The sequence below is a fragment of the Cinclus cinclus genome, chromosome Z, assembly GCF_963662255.1.
Source record: "Cinclus cinclus chromosome Z, bCinCin1.1, whole genome shotgun sequence".
Classification (NCBI taxonomy): Eukaryota; Metazoa; Chordata; class Aves; order Passeriformes; family Cinclidae; genus Cinclus; species Cinclus cinclus.
The window spans coordinates 73,753,392-73,771,747 of NC_085084.1; the positions used below are offsets into that span (position 1 = coordinate 73,753,392).

Below are 18,356 nucleotides of genomic sequence, written 5' to 3' on the forward strand. Positions count from 1 at the left end.
TAGATTGCATATGAGGAAAATTTCCTTCACCAAAAGGGCTGTCAGGCACTGGACACAGGCAGTGGTGGGTTAAGGGTTGGACTTAGATCTTGGAGGTCTTTTCCAGTCTGAAAGTTTCTCTGATTCTACTGCAAAGGGTCAAATGGTACAATTCAGAAGTTATGCCAACACACACTGAGTCTCTAATGAAGGAAAATCACTGAATATCTGTGTGCTCTTGGACTTCTTGCATCTTTATTTCTGTCAAACATCTGATATTGGCTGTGTGAAGACTAGATTAGACTAGACATATGGTTCTGGTGAATTTATAGCAAATTCCTGCCTTTTTGCCTTGAACCGTTAAGATTACAGGCAGCTTGACACCAGCCCCGCAATATATAATGGCCTGAAATCGCTCCCAGTTGCAGAATTTGGGGCTGTTGCCATTTAAGAGGGCAGCAGGAGGCTCGGGCGAGGCTTCAGAGCTCGCAGCGCAGCGCGTCTGGAAGGAGGCACCGCAACACCTCTTTGTGCTGACTGCGCTTGGTTCACGCCAGCCTGGGAACAACCGCCCTGCTCGGCTGCCTTGCGTGAAATTTCATCTTGTTTTTGAAAACAGAAACAGCCACAAAAGCCGCTCCGCAGCAGACGGGCACGGCACTCACGGGAGCGCACCGCGCCCGCGGCTCCCAGTCCTCCCTCTCTCCCTCCTCACGCTCGTTCCCGAGCCCCCCTTTCCATGTTCCCTCCCATGGCCCGCCCCGCGGGCGAGGAGCCGCCCCGGGCCCCATCCCCGAGCTGTCCCTGCCGGCCGCCGCCGCCGCTCCATCCTTGCCCGGCTCCGGGAAGCGCGTCCCGGCTCCTCGCCGGCTGGATCGAGGGGCGGCAGGCTGCCAGACCCAGCGACTGCGGATATGTTGTGTATGAGTACATATACAGAGAGAGTTGTGCATGACAGGGCACTTAGGCTGAGCTCATAATGAGAAACGAGCCAATTCCTGCTTGCAGAGGGAATATTTTCTGTGCAGGCACACGATGCTCCTGCGCTGGCTGTGACAGACCCCGGCGGGGGCCGAAGGTGCCGGACCTCCCCAAAAGAAGAGACTGGCCCGGTGGTCCCTGGGCTCTGCACCAAGCTCCTCACCTGCAAGAACAGACCATGCCCAGGCCCTGCCGAGGCTCCCGTGGCAGCGTGTTGGATCCCAAGGAGGGATGCTTTACAGGTAGGTCTTGTTAGCTATTACCTTTTGCACGTCTCTTGTGTTCCCCCGGGCTTTTTTGGGGGGGAATGGGATAAACACAAAGAGTGTGCCTGGTTGGTAACAGTGCTGTGTGTAACGTGACACAACAGCTTGGCTGGCGGTGCTTTCTTATTGCATTGTTTTTGCTGGTAGTCAGTCGGAAATCTCCAATTCGTATTTTACTTGACAAAAGGACGCTACCAGATGTGTGGATGTGGCCTCTCTATGTTTCTGACAGTGTTAACTCCCCTGCCATTTGAGCTTCCTGTAGCTTTCCTAAATGCTGGGCCTGACAATGGGTGGGAATAGCAATTGCATTTCTGGCCGTACCTGGAAGCAGCACTCATTTTCCTGGACATTTTATGCCCTGATGTGCCCTGCACCTTGAGAGTGAAACTGTCCTGCTCTCGCTCCTCAGATTGGTCCCTGACTACAGAGGTGGACAGCCAAATCCCTTATTTAGGTAGTCAGGAGAGCCATGAATTAAGAGACATTTATCAGTATCATTAAAACTGATGGGTATGCATAAAGAAAACAAGTGTTAATATTAAGGACTTTTTGAAGATGATGCTACCAACCATTTTTTACCCCAGGGGTTGATGTATGAACCTAAAGGACTTTCAAGGGCTAAGCCTGATGTTATGACTGATACATTTTAGATAGGCTGGGCTAATTTATCAGTTGACCAGCCTTTCAGTTTGTGCTTAATACTGAGCACACAGGCCAGTTTACTCAATGAAATTTAAGGAAGTGTGAATGTTATTGGATCATGATCCTTATTACTTGTATAGGTCAGTTTCTGCACAAAGCCCCTGAGGGTTACTTCTGTGCTACCTCGTTGGGATTGATGAAATTTAAATTTGGTGCAGTGCCCTGAAAAAGGTAGCACATTTTGTGCATATGAATTTTATTGCCCTTGCATTGGGTATTTTACTGACTTTTTATAATAGGCTGAAAATTCTGAGCAGAGGATGTTTCAGTGCTTCTAAAGTTACTTTTGGTTATGCTTTTTGCCACAGTCCTGCTGGTCTCGTGAGGCAGTCACTTCTGGTATTGTCTCACTGCTACAATTACACTCCAGTGATGTGACTCTCAGAAATATTTTCTTCACTCTAATGCTTGAAATAAAGCCAATTGGGTTACATTTCTCTCAGAAATTATGTTACAATATTGCTGAGAGAGCAATAAAAATTACTCTTATTTTAATGCCTGTTTATGTGAAACCCATATAAACGCGAGAGCTGTGCTCTACAGAGGTGAGGGGGTGTCATGTGCTGTATTTATAAACACTTCCACAGGCTGCCAGCTGAGTTTCCATGGCTGAGAGAAGTATTTTAAATTTTAAATTTCATCTCTCACATGGCATGCTATAAACCACAGTGAGAGCCATGTGCATTAGATGGGATTTTTTGGATAGAAGAACTCTTTCCACCCTCATCCCTGTCTGTGTTTAGAATCTGTAGCATTGAAAAGAGTGACTTGGGAGAGGATGAACATATCTTAAAATATTAAGAGTCTATGCAGGATTGTGCCCGCATGAAGAATCCTTGCTCTCATAACTGGTGTCACTGATGACAGGGTAATTATTTATGTGGGTTATGAACTATTTGTATAACAAAGAGTGTGCAATATTGGAGTCCCAACAATGTAGTAAAGCTGTTCTAGGAAAAATTCCTTCAGAAGTTTTATTTTGCAGTTGTCAATTAGATGAACTTTCTTCTTTCTGAGTGCAGTAAAACAGAAACTTCCTTCATTGGTGATGTGCTCTCTCCTGATCCAGACAGGGAGGTGTGAAGTTATTTATTGGTTCCCCAAACTGTATTTACAGGATGCTGTCTGAACCCAAGATAACCCAAGATAATGTGCACTTTGTATTTAGTATAGGGTGTTTAAACAGATCACAGTGCTGTGTCCAGCAGGCTCTTCATGGGCCATTGAATTTCAGTTGCTCCTGCAGCAAGTGTATATATATATATATATATATATATATATATATATATATATGTATATATATATATATATATATATATATATATATATATCAGTGATATATATTTAAGGTCTCTGGAAATAAAATTCACAATGATAGGTGGTTGATTTTTTTTTCAAATAATAAAAAACTGTGCAAAAGATTTAATCTCAATAAATTTGAAGCACTTTATTTTAATAATACTTAAAATATTTTTTCACATGAAAGACTTCAGCATGGCTTTGGACCAACTATTTAGAACAATTTCTGTTGAACATATTCAGAAAATCAGGATTCACGAGGAACTGTTGCACATTTATTGATTCACTGACATTCAGGAGAGTATTATTAAAGAAAAAAACTCCATTAGCATACAGGTCTGGAACTATGACTAAGATACTGAATCTGCATGTAGCTGTATATAACATGCATCTGTGATATCTTTCTGTATGGAAAACTCTTCCAATTAGAACTGGACGTATGGCCAGGTTAGAACTGCTTTTCACATATGACCTTATTTTATTTTGTGCTGAGCAGCTGTGTGTGTGAATTCCACCCTGGGAACACACCTGTTACTCAGGGTGAGCAGTGGGAAATTTCAAACTCTTTCCCATGCTTCTTTTAATTTGATCCATTTCATTAAGTTGGTTGCATGAAGTACTGTTCTAGAACACCCCAATTTTGCCTCATATCATCTGTCTTATTTAAGTTTTATCAGAGAAAAGCCTGGCTTATGTAGTGAGGCCACTGAGGGACCCAAGACATTGGATGGCAGCATTGTGGCACTTTCTCTTGGCTGTGAACTGACTCTGTTTTATGTTGAAAACTTCCATGACTATTTTTAAACCAGAAACTGTGGTTCTATTGCAGGTTTGGCAAATTCTGTTTTTGATTTCTTCCTGACAGAAGCCACAAGGTTTTCTGTTATTTTCCACCTCATTTTAGATGAAAATGGTCCAACACTGTAAATAGTGGCAGATGTCTTTTTGTATCAAAAGTCAGAAACAATATTTAGACATGAGCCCAAGCTTAGAGAGCAAAATATTTTGCAGTCACTAATGTACAGATCACCATCTAGCATAGTGAAAATAATTTATTTTATTAATTTATTTTATCAATTTTATTTATCCATGTAAATTTCTCAGTCTATGTCTCCCACTTAAATACTAGTCCATTTTTGCTTTATTTTCCTTCGTGTATATGTATTCCTTCTCTGCCACAAACTTTTGTCTTAGTGTTTTTTCAAGTAATAACTTGAATATACTGTGTATTAGCACATATTTATTAGTGACAGAGTCAAACCTTTTCCATGTGTTTTTCTTTTTCTCACTGTTTTGGTGATATAAAACTATTTCTGGGGATGTAACAACCAAAGTAACATTATATCTACTTTTCTTCTCAACATCTTCCCAAAATTACATGTCCTCATTGAGCTAATTTAGATGTGAAACAAGAAAAATGGCAGTGCAAGAATGTATTATTATTAACTTCATTTGGTTAGAGTTCTGTGGGAACCAGCAATCTAAGCTGTAACATCAAAATACAGTAATGTCTCTGCTTCTGTTTTTGCAAATTATAGCTGCAACGTGCAAAGCTTCCAAAGTATGCTACAGCATATCAGAGCACATAAACTTGGAAATTCAATGTCATAGCCTTATTGTTTGACAGGATAAAATTAAAAACTGATTGTAAATTTTCATGTAGTCTTTATGTGTTTTGCAGTGCTTACTAGCATGTTGTAAATGAAAGTTGGGTGCGGTTAAAGATCTTGTAAGTCAGTGACATTTGGACATTATACAGCTTTCAAATTTTCAAGTCTCATATTCTATTTGAGAATTTTTTTTTCTGATTAAGAAGGGGGTTTAGTTTTGTTTTGTTTTTTTGTTTGTTGGGGTTTTTTGTTGTTTATTTCATGTTGTGGTATGTTGACCCTGGCTGGATGCTAGGTGCCTACCAAAACCACTCTTTCACTTCACTCCTCAGCTGGACTGGTGAGAGAAAGTTGTGGAAGGCTCGTGGGTTGAGATAAGGACAGGGAGAGAACACTTAGCAATTACCATCACAGGCAAAATAGACTTGACTTGGGGAAAGCAATTCAATTTAATACCAGTCAAATTGGAATTAGAGTATGGTAGTGAGAGCTACGACCAATTCTTAAAAGAGCCCCCTCTTCCCACCCTTCACAGCCTTAGCTTCACTCCCTCCTTTCTCTGCCTCCTCTCACTGAGCAGAGCAGGGGCATGGGGAATGGGGATTACAGTCAGTTCCATCACACCTTGTCTCTGCTGCTGCTTCCTCCTCATGGGAAGGATTCCAGGCACTCTTCCCCTTCTCCACCACACAGTCATTCCCACAGGAGAATGGAGCTCTCCATGAGCTTCTACGACTTGAGTCCCTTCCACGGGCTGTTGTTCTCCATGATTTATCCTCTGTGGGTCCCCAGTGGGGTCACAAGTCCTGCCAGCAAACCTGCTCCAGCATGGGCTGCTCTCTCCATGGGCCACAGGTCCTGCCAGGTCCTGCTCCAGCACGGGCTTCCCATGGGGTCACAGCCTCCTTCGGGCACCCAGCTGCTCAGGTGTGGGCTCCTCCAGGGGCTGCAGGTGGATCTCTGCTCCCCCCAGTCCTCCAGGGGCTGCAGGTGGATCTCTGCTCCCCCCAGTCCCCCAGGGGCTGCAGGTGGATCTCTGCTCCCCCCAGTCCCCCAGGGGCTGCAGGTGGATCTCTGCTCCCCCCAGTCCCCCAGGGGCTGCAGGTGGATCTCTGCTCCCCCCAGTCCCCCAGGGGCTGCAGGTGGATCTCTGCTCCCCCCAGTCCCCCAGGGGCTGTGGGGGCTCAGCTGCCTCACCATGGGCTGCACCAGGGGCTGCAGGGGAATCTCTGCTCTGGCAGCTGGAGCAGCTCCTGCCCCTCCTCCTTCACTGACCTGGTGGGTGCAGAGCTCTTCCTCTCACACAGCCTCACTCCTCTCTCACAGCTGCAATTGTCCTTGTGCACTACTTTTTGCCCTTCTTAATCCATTATCCCAGAGGTGCTACCACTGCTGCTGGTGGGCTCAGCCTTGCTCAGAAACTCTTTACTTAAAAAAATGTGAAAGTTTTTGCTGTGGATATGAATTAAAGCATTTTCAGTCTTCTGGCATGTTTGATAATGGTGAAGATGCAACAATTTATTTTTTTTTTAATTTGAGAATGTACATATTGACTGTTTCAACATCAGAAATAAAGAACTTTTAGTGAGATCACAATTCCTATCTTACCTTCTGAAAGATTTGAGGGGGTTTTTCTGCATCTCTTTGAGGGGACTAGAGAAACAGTACTGTCACCACTTTTGGCATGATTTCAGGAATAGGACTGCCTGAAAATTAGAAACAGATATGTGCTTATATTCTCTCCACTGTGTCCTTAGCCCTTAAAGGTTAAGGATCATTTATCTGTGTTTAGGGCAGGATGGAACAATAATAATAACAACTCTAAAATTTAAAAAATCATTAGTGTCCCATTTGTTTTTTAATGTATATGTTTTGTGAAGTGTCAATAGCTTTAGAAAAGGTAATAGGGAAGTGAAGAGTGGAATGTCACAACAAAGACAGAGGGACCCTTACATCTCATGGAGAATGCTGGCATTTAGGTTACAAGCAAATGTGGTGAAAGCAATTTTACATTCTTTCATGTATGTTATTCTGGCTAGTGTTCGTCAGGCATCAGCCAGCATTTACTTTTCCCTTTGAAGAATGCTCTTTCAAATGGAATGCAGTTTTCATCCTGTAACCTGGGCACCTTCCATGTCAGGTAGCTCAGGTATGAGCACCTTTGATAGTGCTTCTGTGCAGGACAGGAGGCTGGAGCCAGGACACTGTCCAGGTCAGATCTCAGACAAAGAAACTGGATGTTTCTTATGCATGTTCCAGACAAGGGCCCATTTTGATTTTTGAATACAACAAACATTAGGGAAACACATTTCTGATTCAACAACTTCAAGGGAGCTGTAGCAAGGGGGAGAGAGAGCCCAGTCTGTGGTGATTATTCATGTGCAGACAGACAGGTCCTGTGTCTGGAGTCTTGGCTGAGGCTGGTGGATTATTCCAGTCCTTGCAGACAGAGGCAGTTCATTTGGCATTATTTTCTGGTAACTTTTCCAACAGCCTCTTTTATCCACAAGTGCCAAGCTGCCAAGGACTGGAGTGGCCTGGTCTGAACCAGGCAGTAGCCAGCCCGTGTCTGTCTGTGTCCTGGTGGTGATGATGAGGGGGAATGGCTCCAGCCCACCCATTCCTGTTCCTGTGTCTGCATCTGCCTGTGCCTGGCCTTGGCTGCTGCTGCTTGTTCTGGGACAGAGTCTGGCCCTGCGTGGCTGGGTGTAGAAACACGACTCTTTTCACCCAGCACAGCCACCCTGCCAGAGGCAGACTCAGTGCAGGAAACGAAGGGCAGGAATGCAGAGGTACTGACCAGTGTTAAAATTATCACATCAGCATGACCGTGGTAACTCCTTCATGGCCTTGTATTACACATATGGGAAGTTCTGGGTGTCTTTTTCTGAGGAGAGCAGCTGCAGATAGGTTATGCTTGAGTATCTAAGAAGCTGAAAGTGTAAATGGAAATTTATGCTTAGGATACATAGTTAAAACAAATACATTTTTAAACCCCTGTTATGAACAGCCTGATTGGGGACTGAAGATCTTACTAATGAGCTTTATGGAGTATGCTTTGGGAATTACAAAAAGGTTTTCTTGATTTGAGTAGAAGCACTACAGAACTGTAAAAACTATAAATAACTGGCAGCCTCAGCAACTTCTGATTAAATCTACAGGCAGTTCTTTGGCTCAAGAGCAGCAGGTGGGATATATTCTTTATATTTACTGCAATATTACAATGTACTATTATTCTGTAGCTTCATGTGCTTCAGTTGGTAATTAAGCAGTTATGATTTTTTCTTCAGGAACTTGTGGGTTTTAAAATATTTTCGGAATCTTCTTGCTGTTTCAGATGTAGTGGACTTTCTTAATTCCTTCAAGTCCCCTACAGCTTTTTAGCTCCAGGAAAGGTTAACTCTGTGTCTGAAAGTCAATTCCTTTTTCACAGCACTTCAGTCTTTGCTACTTCCATTTTTTGGAGTAGAAAATGTACCTTTAAAAATAGTGCAAGCTTCTGAGCTTGAGGATTACTGAGAAGAATATGAAGGTTTCTGTAATTACTCTTCACTTCTTGTATTTTTCTTTCATTTAATAAGAATGACAGTTTTGTTTGTTTTTAAGGGGAGAGAAAAAAGCCTATTCTCTTAAAAAAATCGTATTTGAGTGAAATACTATTGTTCATGTGTGCCACTCCCCTCTAGTGAATAGAAGTGGAATTGCTTCATGTCATGTCATGCCATTGACCCCCTAGCTGCAACCAGATTATGGAGTTTTTCGTCAACTTTCAATGACAGAGAGTTACCTTTCTTCCAGTGGAACAATGTGAACTTTTTTCTGCTTCTTCTATTAAGGAAGAAATAGACTTTCATTGCAAAGTATGCTAAATTTGTTAAATCCTGTCCTTTGCACACACACAATGCAAAGTAAATATAAAATTAACAACAGCAAGACTGTATTAACTATAACTCTTCTGTCTGTATTTCCCTGGGTTTGAGTAAGAGTTTCATGCTCCTTGCCTGCTTACATACATGAAGTATTTATTTTAACAGTGTTTACTTTTTCCTCGATAGTTTAATACATTTTTGTGTAGTAATCCTGACTCCTACATGACGGGTTGATGTTTGCTTTATTAAACCTTTGAGTAATTTATACCAAAGCTCAAGTTGCTTGGTCACAGACAGGTGTGCAATTCTAGATAAAAATATCTATCCACATATTTTCACTTGGATGTTTTTGTTGAAGAGGTAACAGAGGAAAAGAGTATTAAAAAAAGGTTGTGTATGTTATAAATATTCTGTCAAACGTCAGCTAACAAGGTACCAAGTGTGAGATTTCTCTGGACAGAGGCCAGTCAAATAGCTCAGCAGCCACCCTAGTGTGTACTCTGTGCTTATCAGCCATGGAGAAAAATACATGCATTTAGTCTAAAGTACACAGCTAAAATATGCTGATAGTCAGAAGCTGATTGTTTCCATTTACTGCACATGACAGATGTATCAAGCAAGCATGAGATGAATCCTGTGTGGGGTGGTCTTTAAAAAAAAGACCTGTTTGTGTCTGCTTTTTTTGCTCATTAACTGTGCCCTTAATTCATATAATATATATGTCATTAATAGTGGTGCTTTTTCTTTAACACTGACAACCAAATTTAATCCATTAGAGTTGCACAGGCTGTAACAGTCACAAGCCTAACAAAGTAAACAGCCTGAAGAAGTTGTATGAGATGTAGAAGTAGTGAACCCTAAATCAGCATAAAAGATATGATATGATATGATAAGATATGATATGATATGATATGATATGATATGATATGATATGATATGATATGAGGCAAATGTATGCAGAAGAATATTTAATAGGAAATAAAGAGCACAGATCCAATATATTTTTAATTATGCCTAAGAGATGTAGGGGTATGCTGAGACTAGAATTTGCTCTGTAGAGCTCCATATGTTTATTTATCATACACACACATTAAAACTGACCCTAGGCATTCACCTGCCTGAATCTTAAAGAGCAGAATGTATGAATGTAGCTGAAAGGCCAAGTGTAACACATTCTCTTCTATTCCTTCATTTAGGGATATTTTACATTTCCCATCCTTGCTGTTTTCTGCTACCTGAAGATGCAGTTCACCCTTATTCTTAAAGGGTGGCAAACGTTTTTTATAAAGGCTAAAAGCAGGGGTTTTTAAAAGAAGTATTAAAAACATGAAGCCAAATCCCATGACATCTACTTGGGCAAAACTCACACGCAGATTTGGAGATCAGAGCTTTTTATTTTTTAATGTACTATACTGTACATCACTGCATTTCTATAGTTTCTTCCTTTGTAACAAAAGGATAAACTCCTGTTTATTATTGCACAGCATTTTCAAATCTCTGGTTGATAAATACCATTACAAAATTGTTATTAAAAATCTCCTCTTTTCCAGAGAAATCAGTCCTTGCCCAGCCAACATTTGTTTTTGAAAAGAAGGACTGTTCTTTGAAGGTAAAAAGCCTACTTTTTCCCTTTTTCATTATTGATAAAAAATTGATGATAAAAATTGTTGAGAAATAAGTATTCTATTGACAATTATCCTAGCAGTAAGATTTTAGCCCTGGTTAACACTTGTAATAAATGGTCTTAAAATAGAACAAGAAAGAAGAGAAAACAGAAGCATGACTTAATGCATATATGATGGACTGTTACACTTTGTGCCTCTGTCTAGAAAATGACTTTTCCATTTTCCTTGACTTCCCGTGCTTATTTTTTTTTCCAGCGGCCTGCAGAAGACCCAGTTTGCAAAGCTGAAAATGGTAATGACCACATCACTGAAACAGCATAATATAACTGGGTTATTCATAGGACTGCCTGTTGCCTGTGGAAACAGTGTTTGGACTCTTTCTATGAGCAGGGGCAAATCCCAGTTCCCAGACTAAGATTTTTTGGTTGTTGAGCCACCTACTCTGTCCTAATATATATGTCTCTGTCTTCCCTCAAGAGTTTTCCATCTCACCTCCCATATTTTCCAGAAAGACAAGCTCCAGAAGCCCTGAAAATTGACCAAGCATATTCTTCAGTTGCATGAACTCCTGACTGCCTTTTTCTATTTGCTTGGGTAATGTTTTCTGAACCCGTGGGAACTGATTCTAAGTCCTTGCTTCAGGTTCCCTGAACATAGTAGAAATAAAGAAGACTCCCCAGGGCTTTGTGACAGGTGTTGACTGAAATTCCAAAGCCCTCTTGCTCTTAGCTACTGTCTTAAAGCTGTTCTGTAAATCCCTCATAAGAATAAATAAGAATTTGTTTTGCTCAGGTTTTAATCCAGTATCATAACATTGTGATGATGCCTCATGCCAATTACATTATATTTTCTTTTGTCTAGATTTCATTAGTTGTTCCAGAAAACGTGCAAGATCATCATCTTTGACTTTGCAGAAGTCTGTCTCTCAGTCTCACACTGGTATGACATTTACCTCCAGTAATGTTTTAATTGGAGTTCTGTATTCTCATCTGGTAAAGAAAAGAATGAATTCCCCCATCTAAGAAATATTTATGCATTATAGGCATGCTGCAAGTCATGAAAACTTAAACACAGATACTTGCTGGTAATTTCCAATAAATACCTTTTTACTTAAAATACATTATTTTTCCATACTTACATAATACTACATAAAGTAGCGGAAAATATCTAAATTTTGTATAATTTTCTTGAATTGCTCACACAGTCAAGGGAGGATGAGGTCGGGAAAAGAATTATGTCCCTGGCTTCTGGAAGTGTTCTCTGGGCAATCCTTTAAAATGTAAAACAGTTTCCAGAGGGGTTCCTTCTGTCTAGCCAGGAGCTGACTGGGAAGGCTTTTAAGGACTGTGTATTGTTTCCATGGGAAATGAACACAAATCACTGAAGCTACTGTGCAGAAGGACTGATCTGTTTGTTTGTTTGTTTGTTTTTTTCACAATCTTTAACATATGGATGGTACCAGAAAGGTACTTCTGATTTCAGGCATTAATATATGTTCAGTGCATTTTTGTAAAATTACATCTGAATGTACCTAGGAGGACTTAAGCTGAGTTTGGTTTACTCTGAAAGTTAAACTGGGATAGATATGCTAGAAATTTTAGGGCATGCCTATACCAAAAAATAAAGCAGAGTGCAGAAGGAAGCTGGAGTGTTTTCCCTCTTGATTCCTGTTGAAATGATACATCCGTGGCTCTGTTTTGAACCTCCCCACCTGGCAGTCTTCAGGAGAGAGCTGTCACAGAGAGGATTAGCTGTGTGCCTGAGCCAGGCTATGCTGCTTGGCCTCAGAGACCTCCTGGGATCAGTAGCATAGACATAACCTAATAGTCTGCTTCAGAAAGATGGTAGGTAGCAGTTAATAATTCATTCTGCTGTCAATGAAATCATTACATCAGCCTGGCTAACCCTAAAAACAGTCTTTTTTATTCTCCAAACAAGTGATAATTTCAGTCTCTTATTCTTTTAGATACTGCTCTCACACAGAAAAGAGGGAGATCATCTTCATTTAACATCCTTCCTACTTTCCCTCCCTCCCAGACAGGTAAATAAAAATAAATATTTGTGTAGAAAAACAAGTATTAGCTAAAAATAAAGATGTGTGCAGAATTGCTTTTTCTGCTAGACAGAGCTGAAGTATGTTGGACTAGTCTGATATTTAGGTGGGAGAAAGGCGTGTTTCATAAGGAGGACTGGCAGTTCAACAGAAGATAAGTTTTGTTTTTATAGTTGGAGAATCCTCTGGGACAGGGGTGGAATCTTTGAATAATTTAAGAATATGTATTTACAAAGTGTGATACAAATTATACTTAAAAAAACAAAATGAAATTGCAGTAATTACGTTAATAGTTTGCTTGCAATATAACAGTGATGGTTCCTACAGGAATATAATTTTCTGTCCTAGGAGCCTGGGAACCAGGGACCCAGGGAATACCCTCACTCTTAGAACTAACAGGAACGATGGGGTGGTCTCAAATCTTAGCCTATGTCTCTTACCAGAGATATGTTCTTGATAGACACTGGAGTAGAGTATTTCCAAGCAATGTTAAGAGTTCAAAGCATTTTAATAGCGGAAACACACACTCTTGCAATAAAAAAGTGGTGATGGTATGTAGTGTATCAGTTGTGCCATTTTACAGGACATTGTACATGTGTGGAATCCCACCCTTAAGGGGAAGGCAGCACCCAAGATTTGTAGGTGGTCATGGTGGAAAGGAATGACAGAAGTTGTACAAAACCTTAAAAAGTTTGACTTATAAAACTTACACACTTGGCATGAAAACTGGTGTAAGTCCTGGTTTCCTATTATAAGCACATGGAAGTAGGTTTTAGATGAAGAGGTAAGGTGAAAGGAAAGAGAGAGAATTAAAGAGGATTAAAAGGAGAAGAGAGAAAGCAAGACAGTGAGAAAAAGAGCTCACCAGTCCCAATTCCAGCACCAGCATCGGTCTGATGAAGGCATGTCCAGGGTCCTGGGGCACACACCTGGGCTTCATGGGGGTACCTTTAGATAAAAGAGTTTCCCCACCCTGGAGAAGAGTTCCTCTCTTTTTATGAAAATCAGTTCTCATTTGCAGTTTGTTCTTTCTGGAAATGGGTCAGACACTTCGGGGGTCTTGGGTGGTCTTGCCCCTACAGTCCATGCCCACATCTTGGCCTCATTCCTGCTGTGCTGTGCCTATGGTTCTCCTGGAAAAGTGCTGTCCTATCTCTGTAGGGCCTCTCCCCCAGCCACATCCTGCACTTTCACACACTGAGTTACTACCAGGAGTCCTTGGCTGGCTCCAGAACTATGTGGATATCAGTGACATACACATTACCCCTCCTAGCCTTCAACAATGTGGTTGCTATCACCTTCTCATTGGTGTTTGACATCTTTATTAAAACAGTGCAAGTATCAGTAGTGCACTTCCATTATTCTAGTAAGTTATGAATGCCTTTTTAGCAGAACAGGGCAGGATACTTTTATTTATTTATTCCCATGTATTTGGGCCTCACTTAAAAATCTTAAAAATACCTAGAACTCAACCAGATATCATTGGCATTTCAATGTTTCTACAAATCGGGAACGCCTAGTTTTAAAAGATGAATAAAGATGTTGCATTTAAAACATTCATTAATATCCAAAAGACTGTGGCATAGCCAGAAAAAAATCCTCTGGTTCTTTCTGGTGCCAAAGTCTGCCCACCTGTAAAAACTGAGACAGTAACAGTTATCTTAGAGATCTTTTTCAGAGGGATATGTTGCAATATTGCTCAGGTACTACCAAAACAGGGAGGGGTTACAGAAATATTAATTAATGGTAAAAATTTGGGTTTACTCATTATTCAATTTTAAATTCCTTTTCTGTAGTAAAGAATAACATATTCATGACCTCAGCTCTTCTTCAAAGAAATCCTGACATCATCAAAAGTACAAGAGAAGGTAACTGTCATTGTAATATTTATTCACTGTAGTTCCACAAAGACATCCTTTAGAGATATGGAAGACAAAAAAAGAACAGCTCTTTTCCACACTGAATGATAGGTTAGGTATCTTTATGCAGTTTCTTGTTTGACAGTGTAAATTTCCTAGGAACTCTAGTCTGAGCATCTGCTCTGACAACTTTTTTCCTCAGTGGACTGAATATAACCTTCCATAGTGAAATTTCACATTTCTAACTGAATACCTCTGCTCCTAGAGAAGGTAATGAAGAAATTTCTTGGCATCTGAACATGCAGAATTAAATTTGAAATGGCAGAAGGCATATCAAAAACACAGCAATAAATATAAGTATGAAGATATACCTAAATATAATATATAAATATAATACATAATATAAAATACAAATATATTTTTAAGTATAAATAATAATGTTTATGTATATAACACATTACTTTTTTATCCTGATAACACATTGGTTTCATTTCAGAGTTGTGTACTTTAGAAACCATTACAATTTTTCAGAATATGAAGCAAGTAAACAACAGTAAATGTTACTTAAAAATTGTTTGAAACCTTCAGTTTAAAGGCAAGACATATTGGTATTAATTAGATGTGAAGAAAAAGTATATGTTTAAATATTTTGTCTTTGTATTTTGAAAGGATCTTTGTCACCAAGTCAATTGTGGAATGTCATTAGACCTGCCACTTTACAGCCCCCACAAGCCCTGACCTGTCCTGAAATTCCTGTAGTATCTCTAGTGACTAAGAAAGAAGCATGTGTTCAGGTAAAAAGAAAAATAATTTTACTGGAGCTCAAATTAAGGAAAAAAATCCAACCAGACAAAAACATCCAAAACAACCAAAACCAAACACCAAACCAACCAGTGATGCTTTAAAGCAATTAATTATTCCACTGTGTGATTTTCAAGAAAGTTCTCATGTAAGTTTCAGTGGATTGATATATCACTGACATGATGTGAAATGTTAAACTCATGCTGACTGTGTTTGAAAAATCATCTCTCCTCTGCAGGCTCTCTTACCTTTCTGATATCAGGATTCTGTGGGAAAATCAGCTTTGGGTGTTTTGGATTTTGTTTATTTAGAAAGTGAGATTTTAGTATTTTAATTGAGGGCACTGGCTTAAAACACAGCTGGAGGAAGCTCTGCCAACTTCCACATCTATTATTTGTATGTGTATCTGTCTGTCTATATCTATACCATAGTGACTCTGGATTCTAGCAGATCTATTAATAGCAGAAAATATACTAGCTCTGATTAATCCATTTGATTTTATCATTCCTAGCTATTGGAAGACAGGTCTTACTCATCAGCTGATAATTCAGAAAATTCCAAAGCAGCAGTGGGGTCATCTATTACCATGAATCTTTCCAGCTCCCAAAAAACACAGTAAGATTTTTTTTTTGTTATATTTCTACATCATCTTGTCAGTTGGCTGATGGCATGCCCTTTCATCATCTATGTGTAACGTGGTACTAAGCCCATGCTGTCTGCACCCACAGAGGCCTCACTGGTGTTTGTGTGTGGTGCCAAGATTTCTGTCTACTGACATAAGCTTCATATGCCATAAGAAGTGGACTCCTAACTGCAATTAATCTCTGTGAGCTAGCAACCAAGCTGGAAACTATTTTGGTTTGCCATGTCTCTTCTGACTCCATGTCTGCTACATCTCATAGAAAAGGGGCAGAGAAACTCAGGAAATTTCATTATTTTGAGGAATTGCCAATATATGTCAGCGTATTGGACACAAAAGGCATAAAGACAAAAATGTAAGATTGATCTGGAAGACCAGGTGAATGCTGCAATTGATGCTCTACTTTCATTCACAAAGCAGAATTTCTGGCACTAAAAGCTCTCTGTGGTGACTGTGATAAGCTAGCATGTTTGTGCAGCACAGACTTCAGTATTTCTGTGAGGAGGCTGACGTCCTTGGGCTGGGATGTTTCTCCATCCTCATCCCCATACAGTGGTATGTGATGGAAAGAACCCCATTCTTGGAGATTAATCAAACTCTGACTAAAAGCTTGGAAAGCTTGTGTTATAAGTGACAGGAATACAATGCTGGGAAAACACTGTCTTCTCGTATTGTATTTGACTTCACACAAAGATTTGCTTGGGAAACAGAAAGGGTTCAAGGCAGCAGTGAGAGGAAGTCATACTGGTGCAAAATTAGGCTATTACCTCTCTGTCTGGGGACTGACTCATGAGAACCCTAGGTCTGTGGTTGTCTTGTGGTCTTAATACTGCTTGCTGATGGTGATGAGAGTTATTTACCTGGAATTGTGAGCATCAGGAATACACCTTGTATCACTTTTGATGAGAGAGAGACTTTTGAAAATCACTAAGGCCACAGATAATAGATTTCTAATGTTGCCTAATTCCCCCTCCTACCCAAGAGGGGCATAGATTATGTTAATTGCAAAGGAGATTGTGCCAGCCTTCTAACCACAGATAAAGACTAGGATGCACAGTGCCAGGGTTCTGAGGAGGCAAGGGATTTTTAGATGCACTAACTTCTTAATCCTTATCAACAAAAATAACATAATTAGAGGACAGATGCTCACTGTGATTTTGGAAGAACCAACCTTTTCTATTACATTTAATGCTGTTCTGATGCTCTCTGAGGACATGTGGCCACACAGCACACTGGGTTTTCAGCAGAATCTGAATGATGGTAAAGCATGTATTAGAAAAGCTAAATCAGTTGCTCTTGATACTTTAAATTTGTTTACCTTCTGTCATCTGTACAATATCTAGGAAAATTTTAGTGAGTAACTTTCTCCTGTGAAGTAGAAAATGCAGATTCAGTGCCAACAAGTTAAACTTATAGGTAAACTTAAACTTAAATACTTATGGTATTTCATTCCATTGTCTTTTTTTTTTCCACAAACACCCTGATTGGTGTGTTTGTGCCTCATGAATTCTGTATATCACAATACTAGTTCTGTCACAATCATGGAAAATGTTGGTTCCTTTGACAGTTGAGAACTAATTTAAAGACAACCAGGTGCTTACTGCTCTTATGAGATTGCAGGAGGATGTAAATGCCATTCTTCTGATCCCTATTAAATGACTGATGCTGTAAAATACCTAGGTAAAATCTTTCTGGCATAGTTGTTTTCTCGTAAATAATAAAAGACTTTATTAAACTGTGCACACACGCTAAACAGTAAGTGAACATTGCAGCCAGACCTCTTCATTGCTAAGAAAAAAACTTTTTAGGTTTGCTTTTAATTTTCAATCAAGGCATAACTGTTGACATTTATTTATAAAATAAAATGCAGAGAGATGCAACAGCAGGGATTACTTTGCCTGTAGACATATCTCTTGCTTTTGTTCCTCTTCCACTTCTTCATCTCTCCATTATATGATTCTGTGGAGCGATAAGTGAAAATACCTTGTTACCCTTCTGCAGTTGCTGCAGCTGTCCATGTTCCATGAAACCAATTATTTTTATTTCCTGGGCTGACTATAGTAATGAACTGAAAAAGAAGAAATTCCAGTTTCTTGATTCTGATTAAAAGCTCAGAGAACTTGTGTCATAAGTGACAGAAATACAACAGTGGGAAAACATAGGCTTGCAGTCAATTTTGCACAAGGATTTGCTTGGAAAACTGAAAGGGTTAAAGGCCCGCACTGGAAATGGTGGCCACTCAGATATTTTGGACACTGAGAATGCCAGTACCTGAATCTCTTCCCCTCTTATAATCACATGCAAGTACCTTATCCATGTTTCTCCTCCCGTTGTTCCTTGTTAGTGATCATTCCCTGATATCAATGACTGTGTTTTGTATCTCTGTGATAATGACATCCCTGGGGCAAGAACACTTTGCATCCCTGACAGTGCATCCCTGGCAAGAACATTTTGTTCTTACCATGCAGGAGTGTAAGGCTATTGAGGTTTTAATAACATTTTAAGGCTGGCACTTCCAGTTAACTTTCCCTTAAAAGAAAGATCTTGCACTGATTAATTTGTCTTTTCTTTTTCTGAATATAATTAAAACTATTTCCTTCATTTTTTTCTTAGAAATAAGCCTCTAATTCTTGGTTTTTTAGCTATTTTGGGGTGCTGTCCTCAAGCTG

At 40.0% G+C, this 18,356-nt stretch overlaps 1 protein-coding gene across 1 annotated transcript in view; it reads left to right on the top strand.

The window, feature by feature from the left end:
* Nucleotides 1-958: 958 nt before the first annotated feature.
* The window catches only part of RANBP3L (RAN binding protein 3 like), a 28,982-nt gene continuing 11,584 nt past the window's right edge, over nt 959-18,356 (top strand). The window contains exons 1-8 of the mRNA XM_062513636.1: nt 959-1,202; nt 10,260-10,318; nt 10,590-10,626; nt 11,196-11,273; nt 12,301-12,375; nt 14,184-14,255; nt 14,916-15,040; nt 15,559-15,662. Of these exons, the coding sequence (XP_062369620.1) occupies nt 959-1,202; nt 10,260-10,318; nt 10,590-10,626; nt 11,196-11,273; nt 12,301-12,375; nt 14,184-14,255; nt 14,916-15,040; nt 15,559-15,662 (794 nt within the window). The remainder of the gene's footprint in view (nt 1,203-10,259; nt 10,319-10,589; nt 10,627-11,195; nt 11,274-12,300; nt 12,376-14,183; nt 14,256-14,915; nt 15,041-15,558; nt 15,663-18,356) is intronic.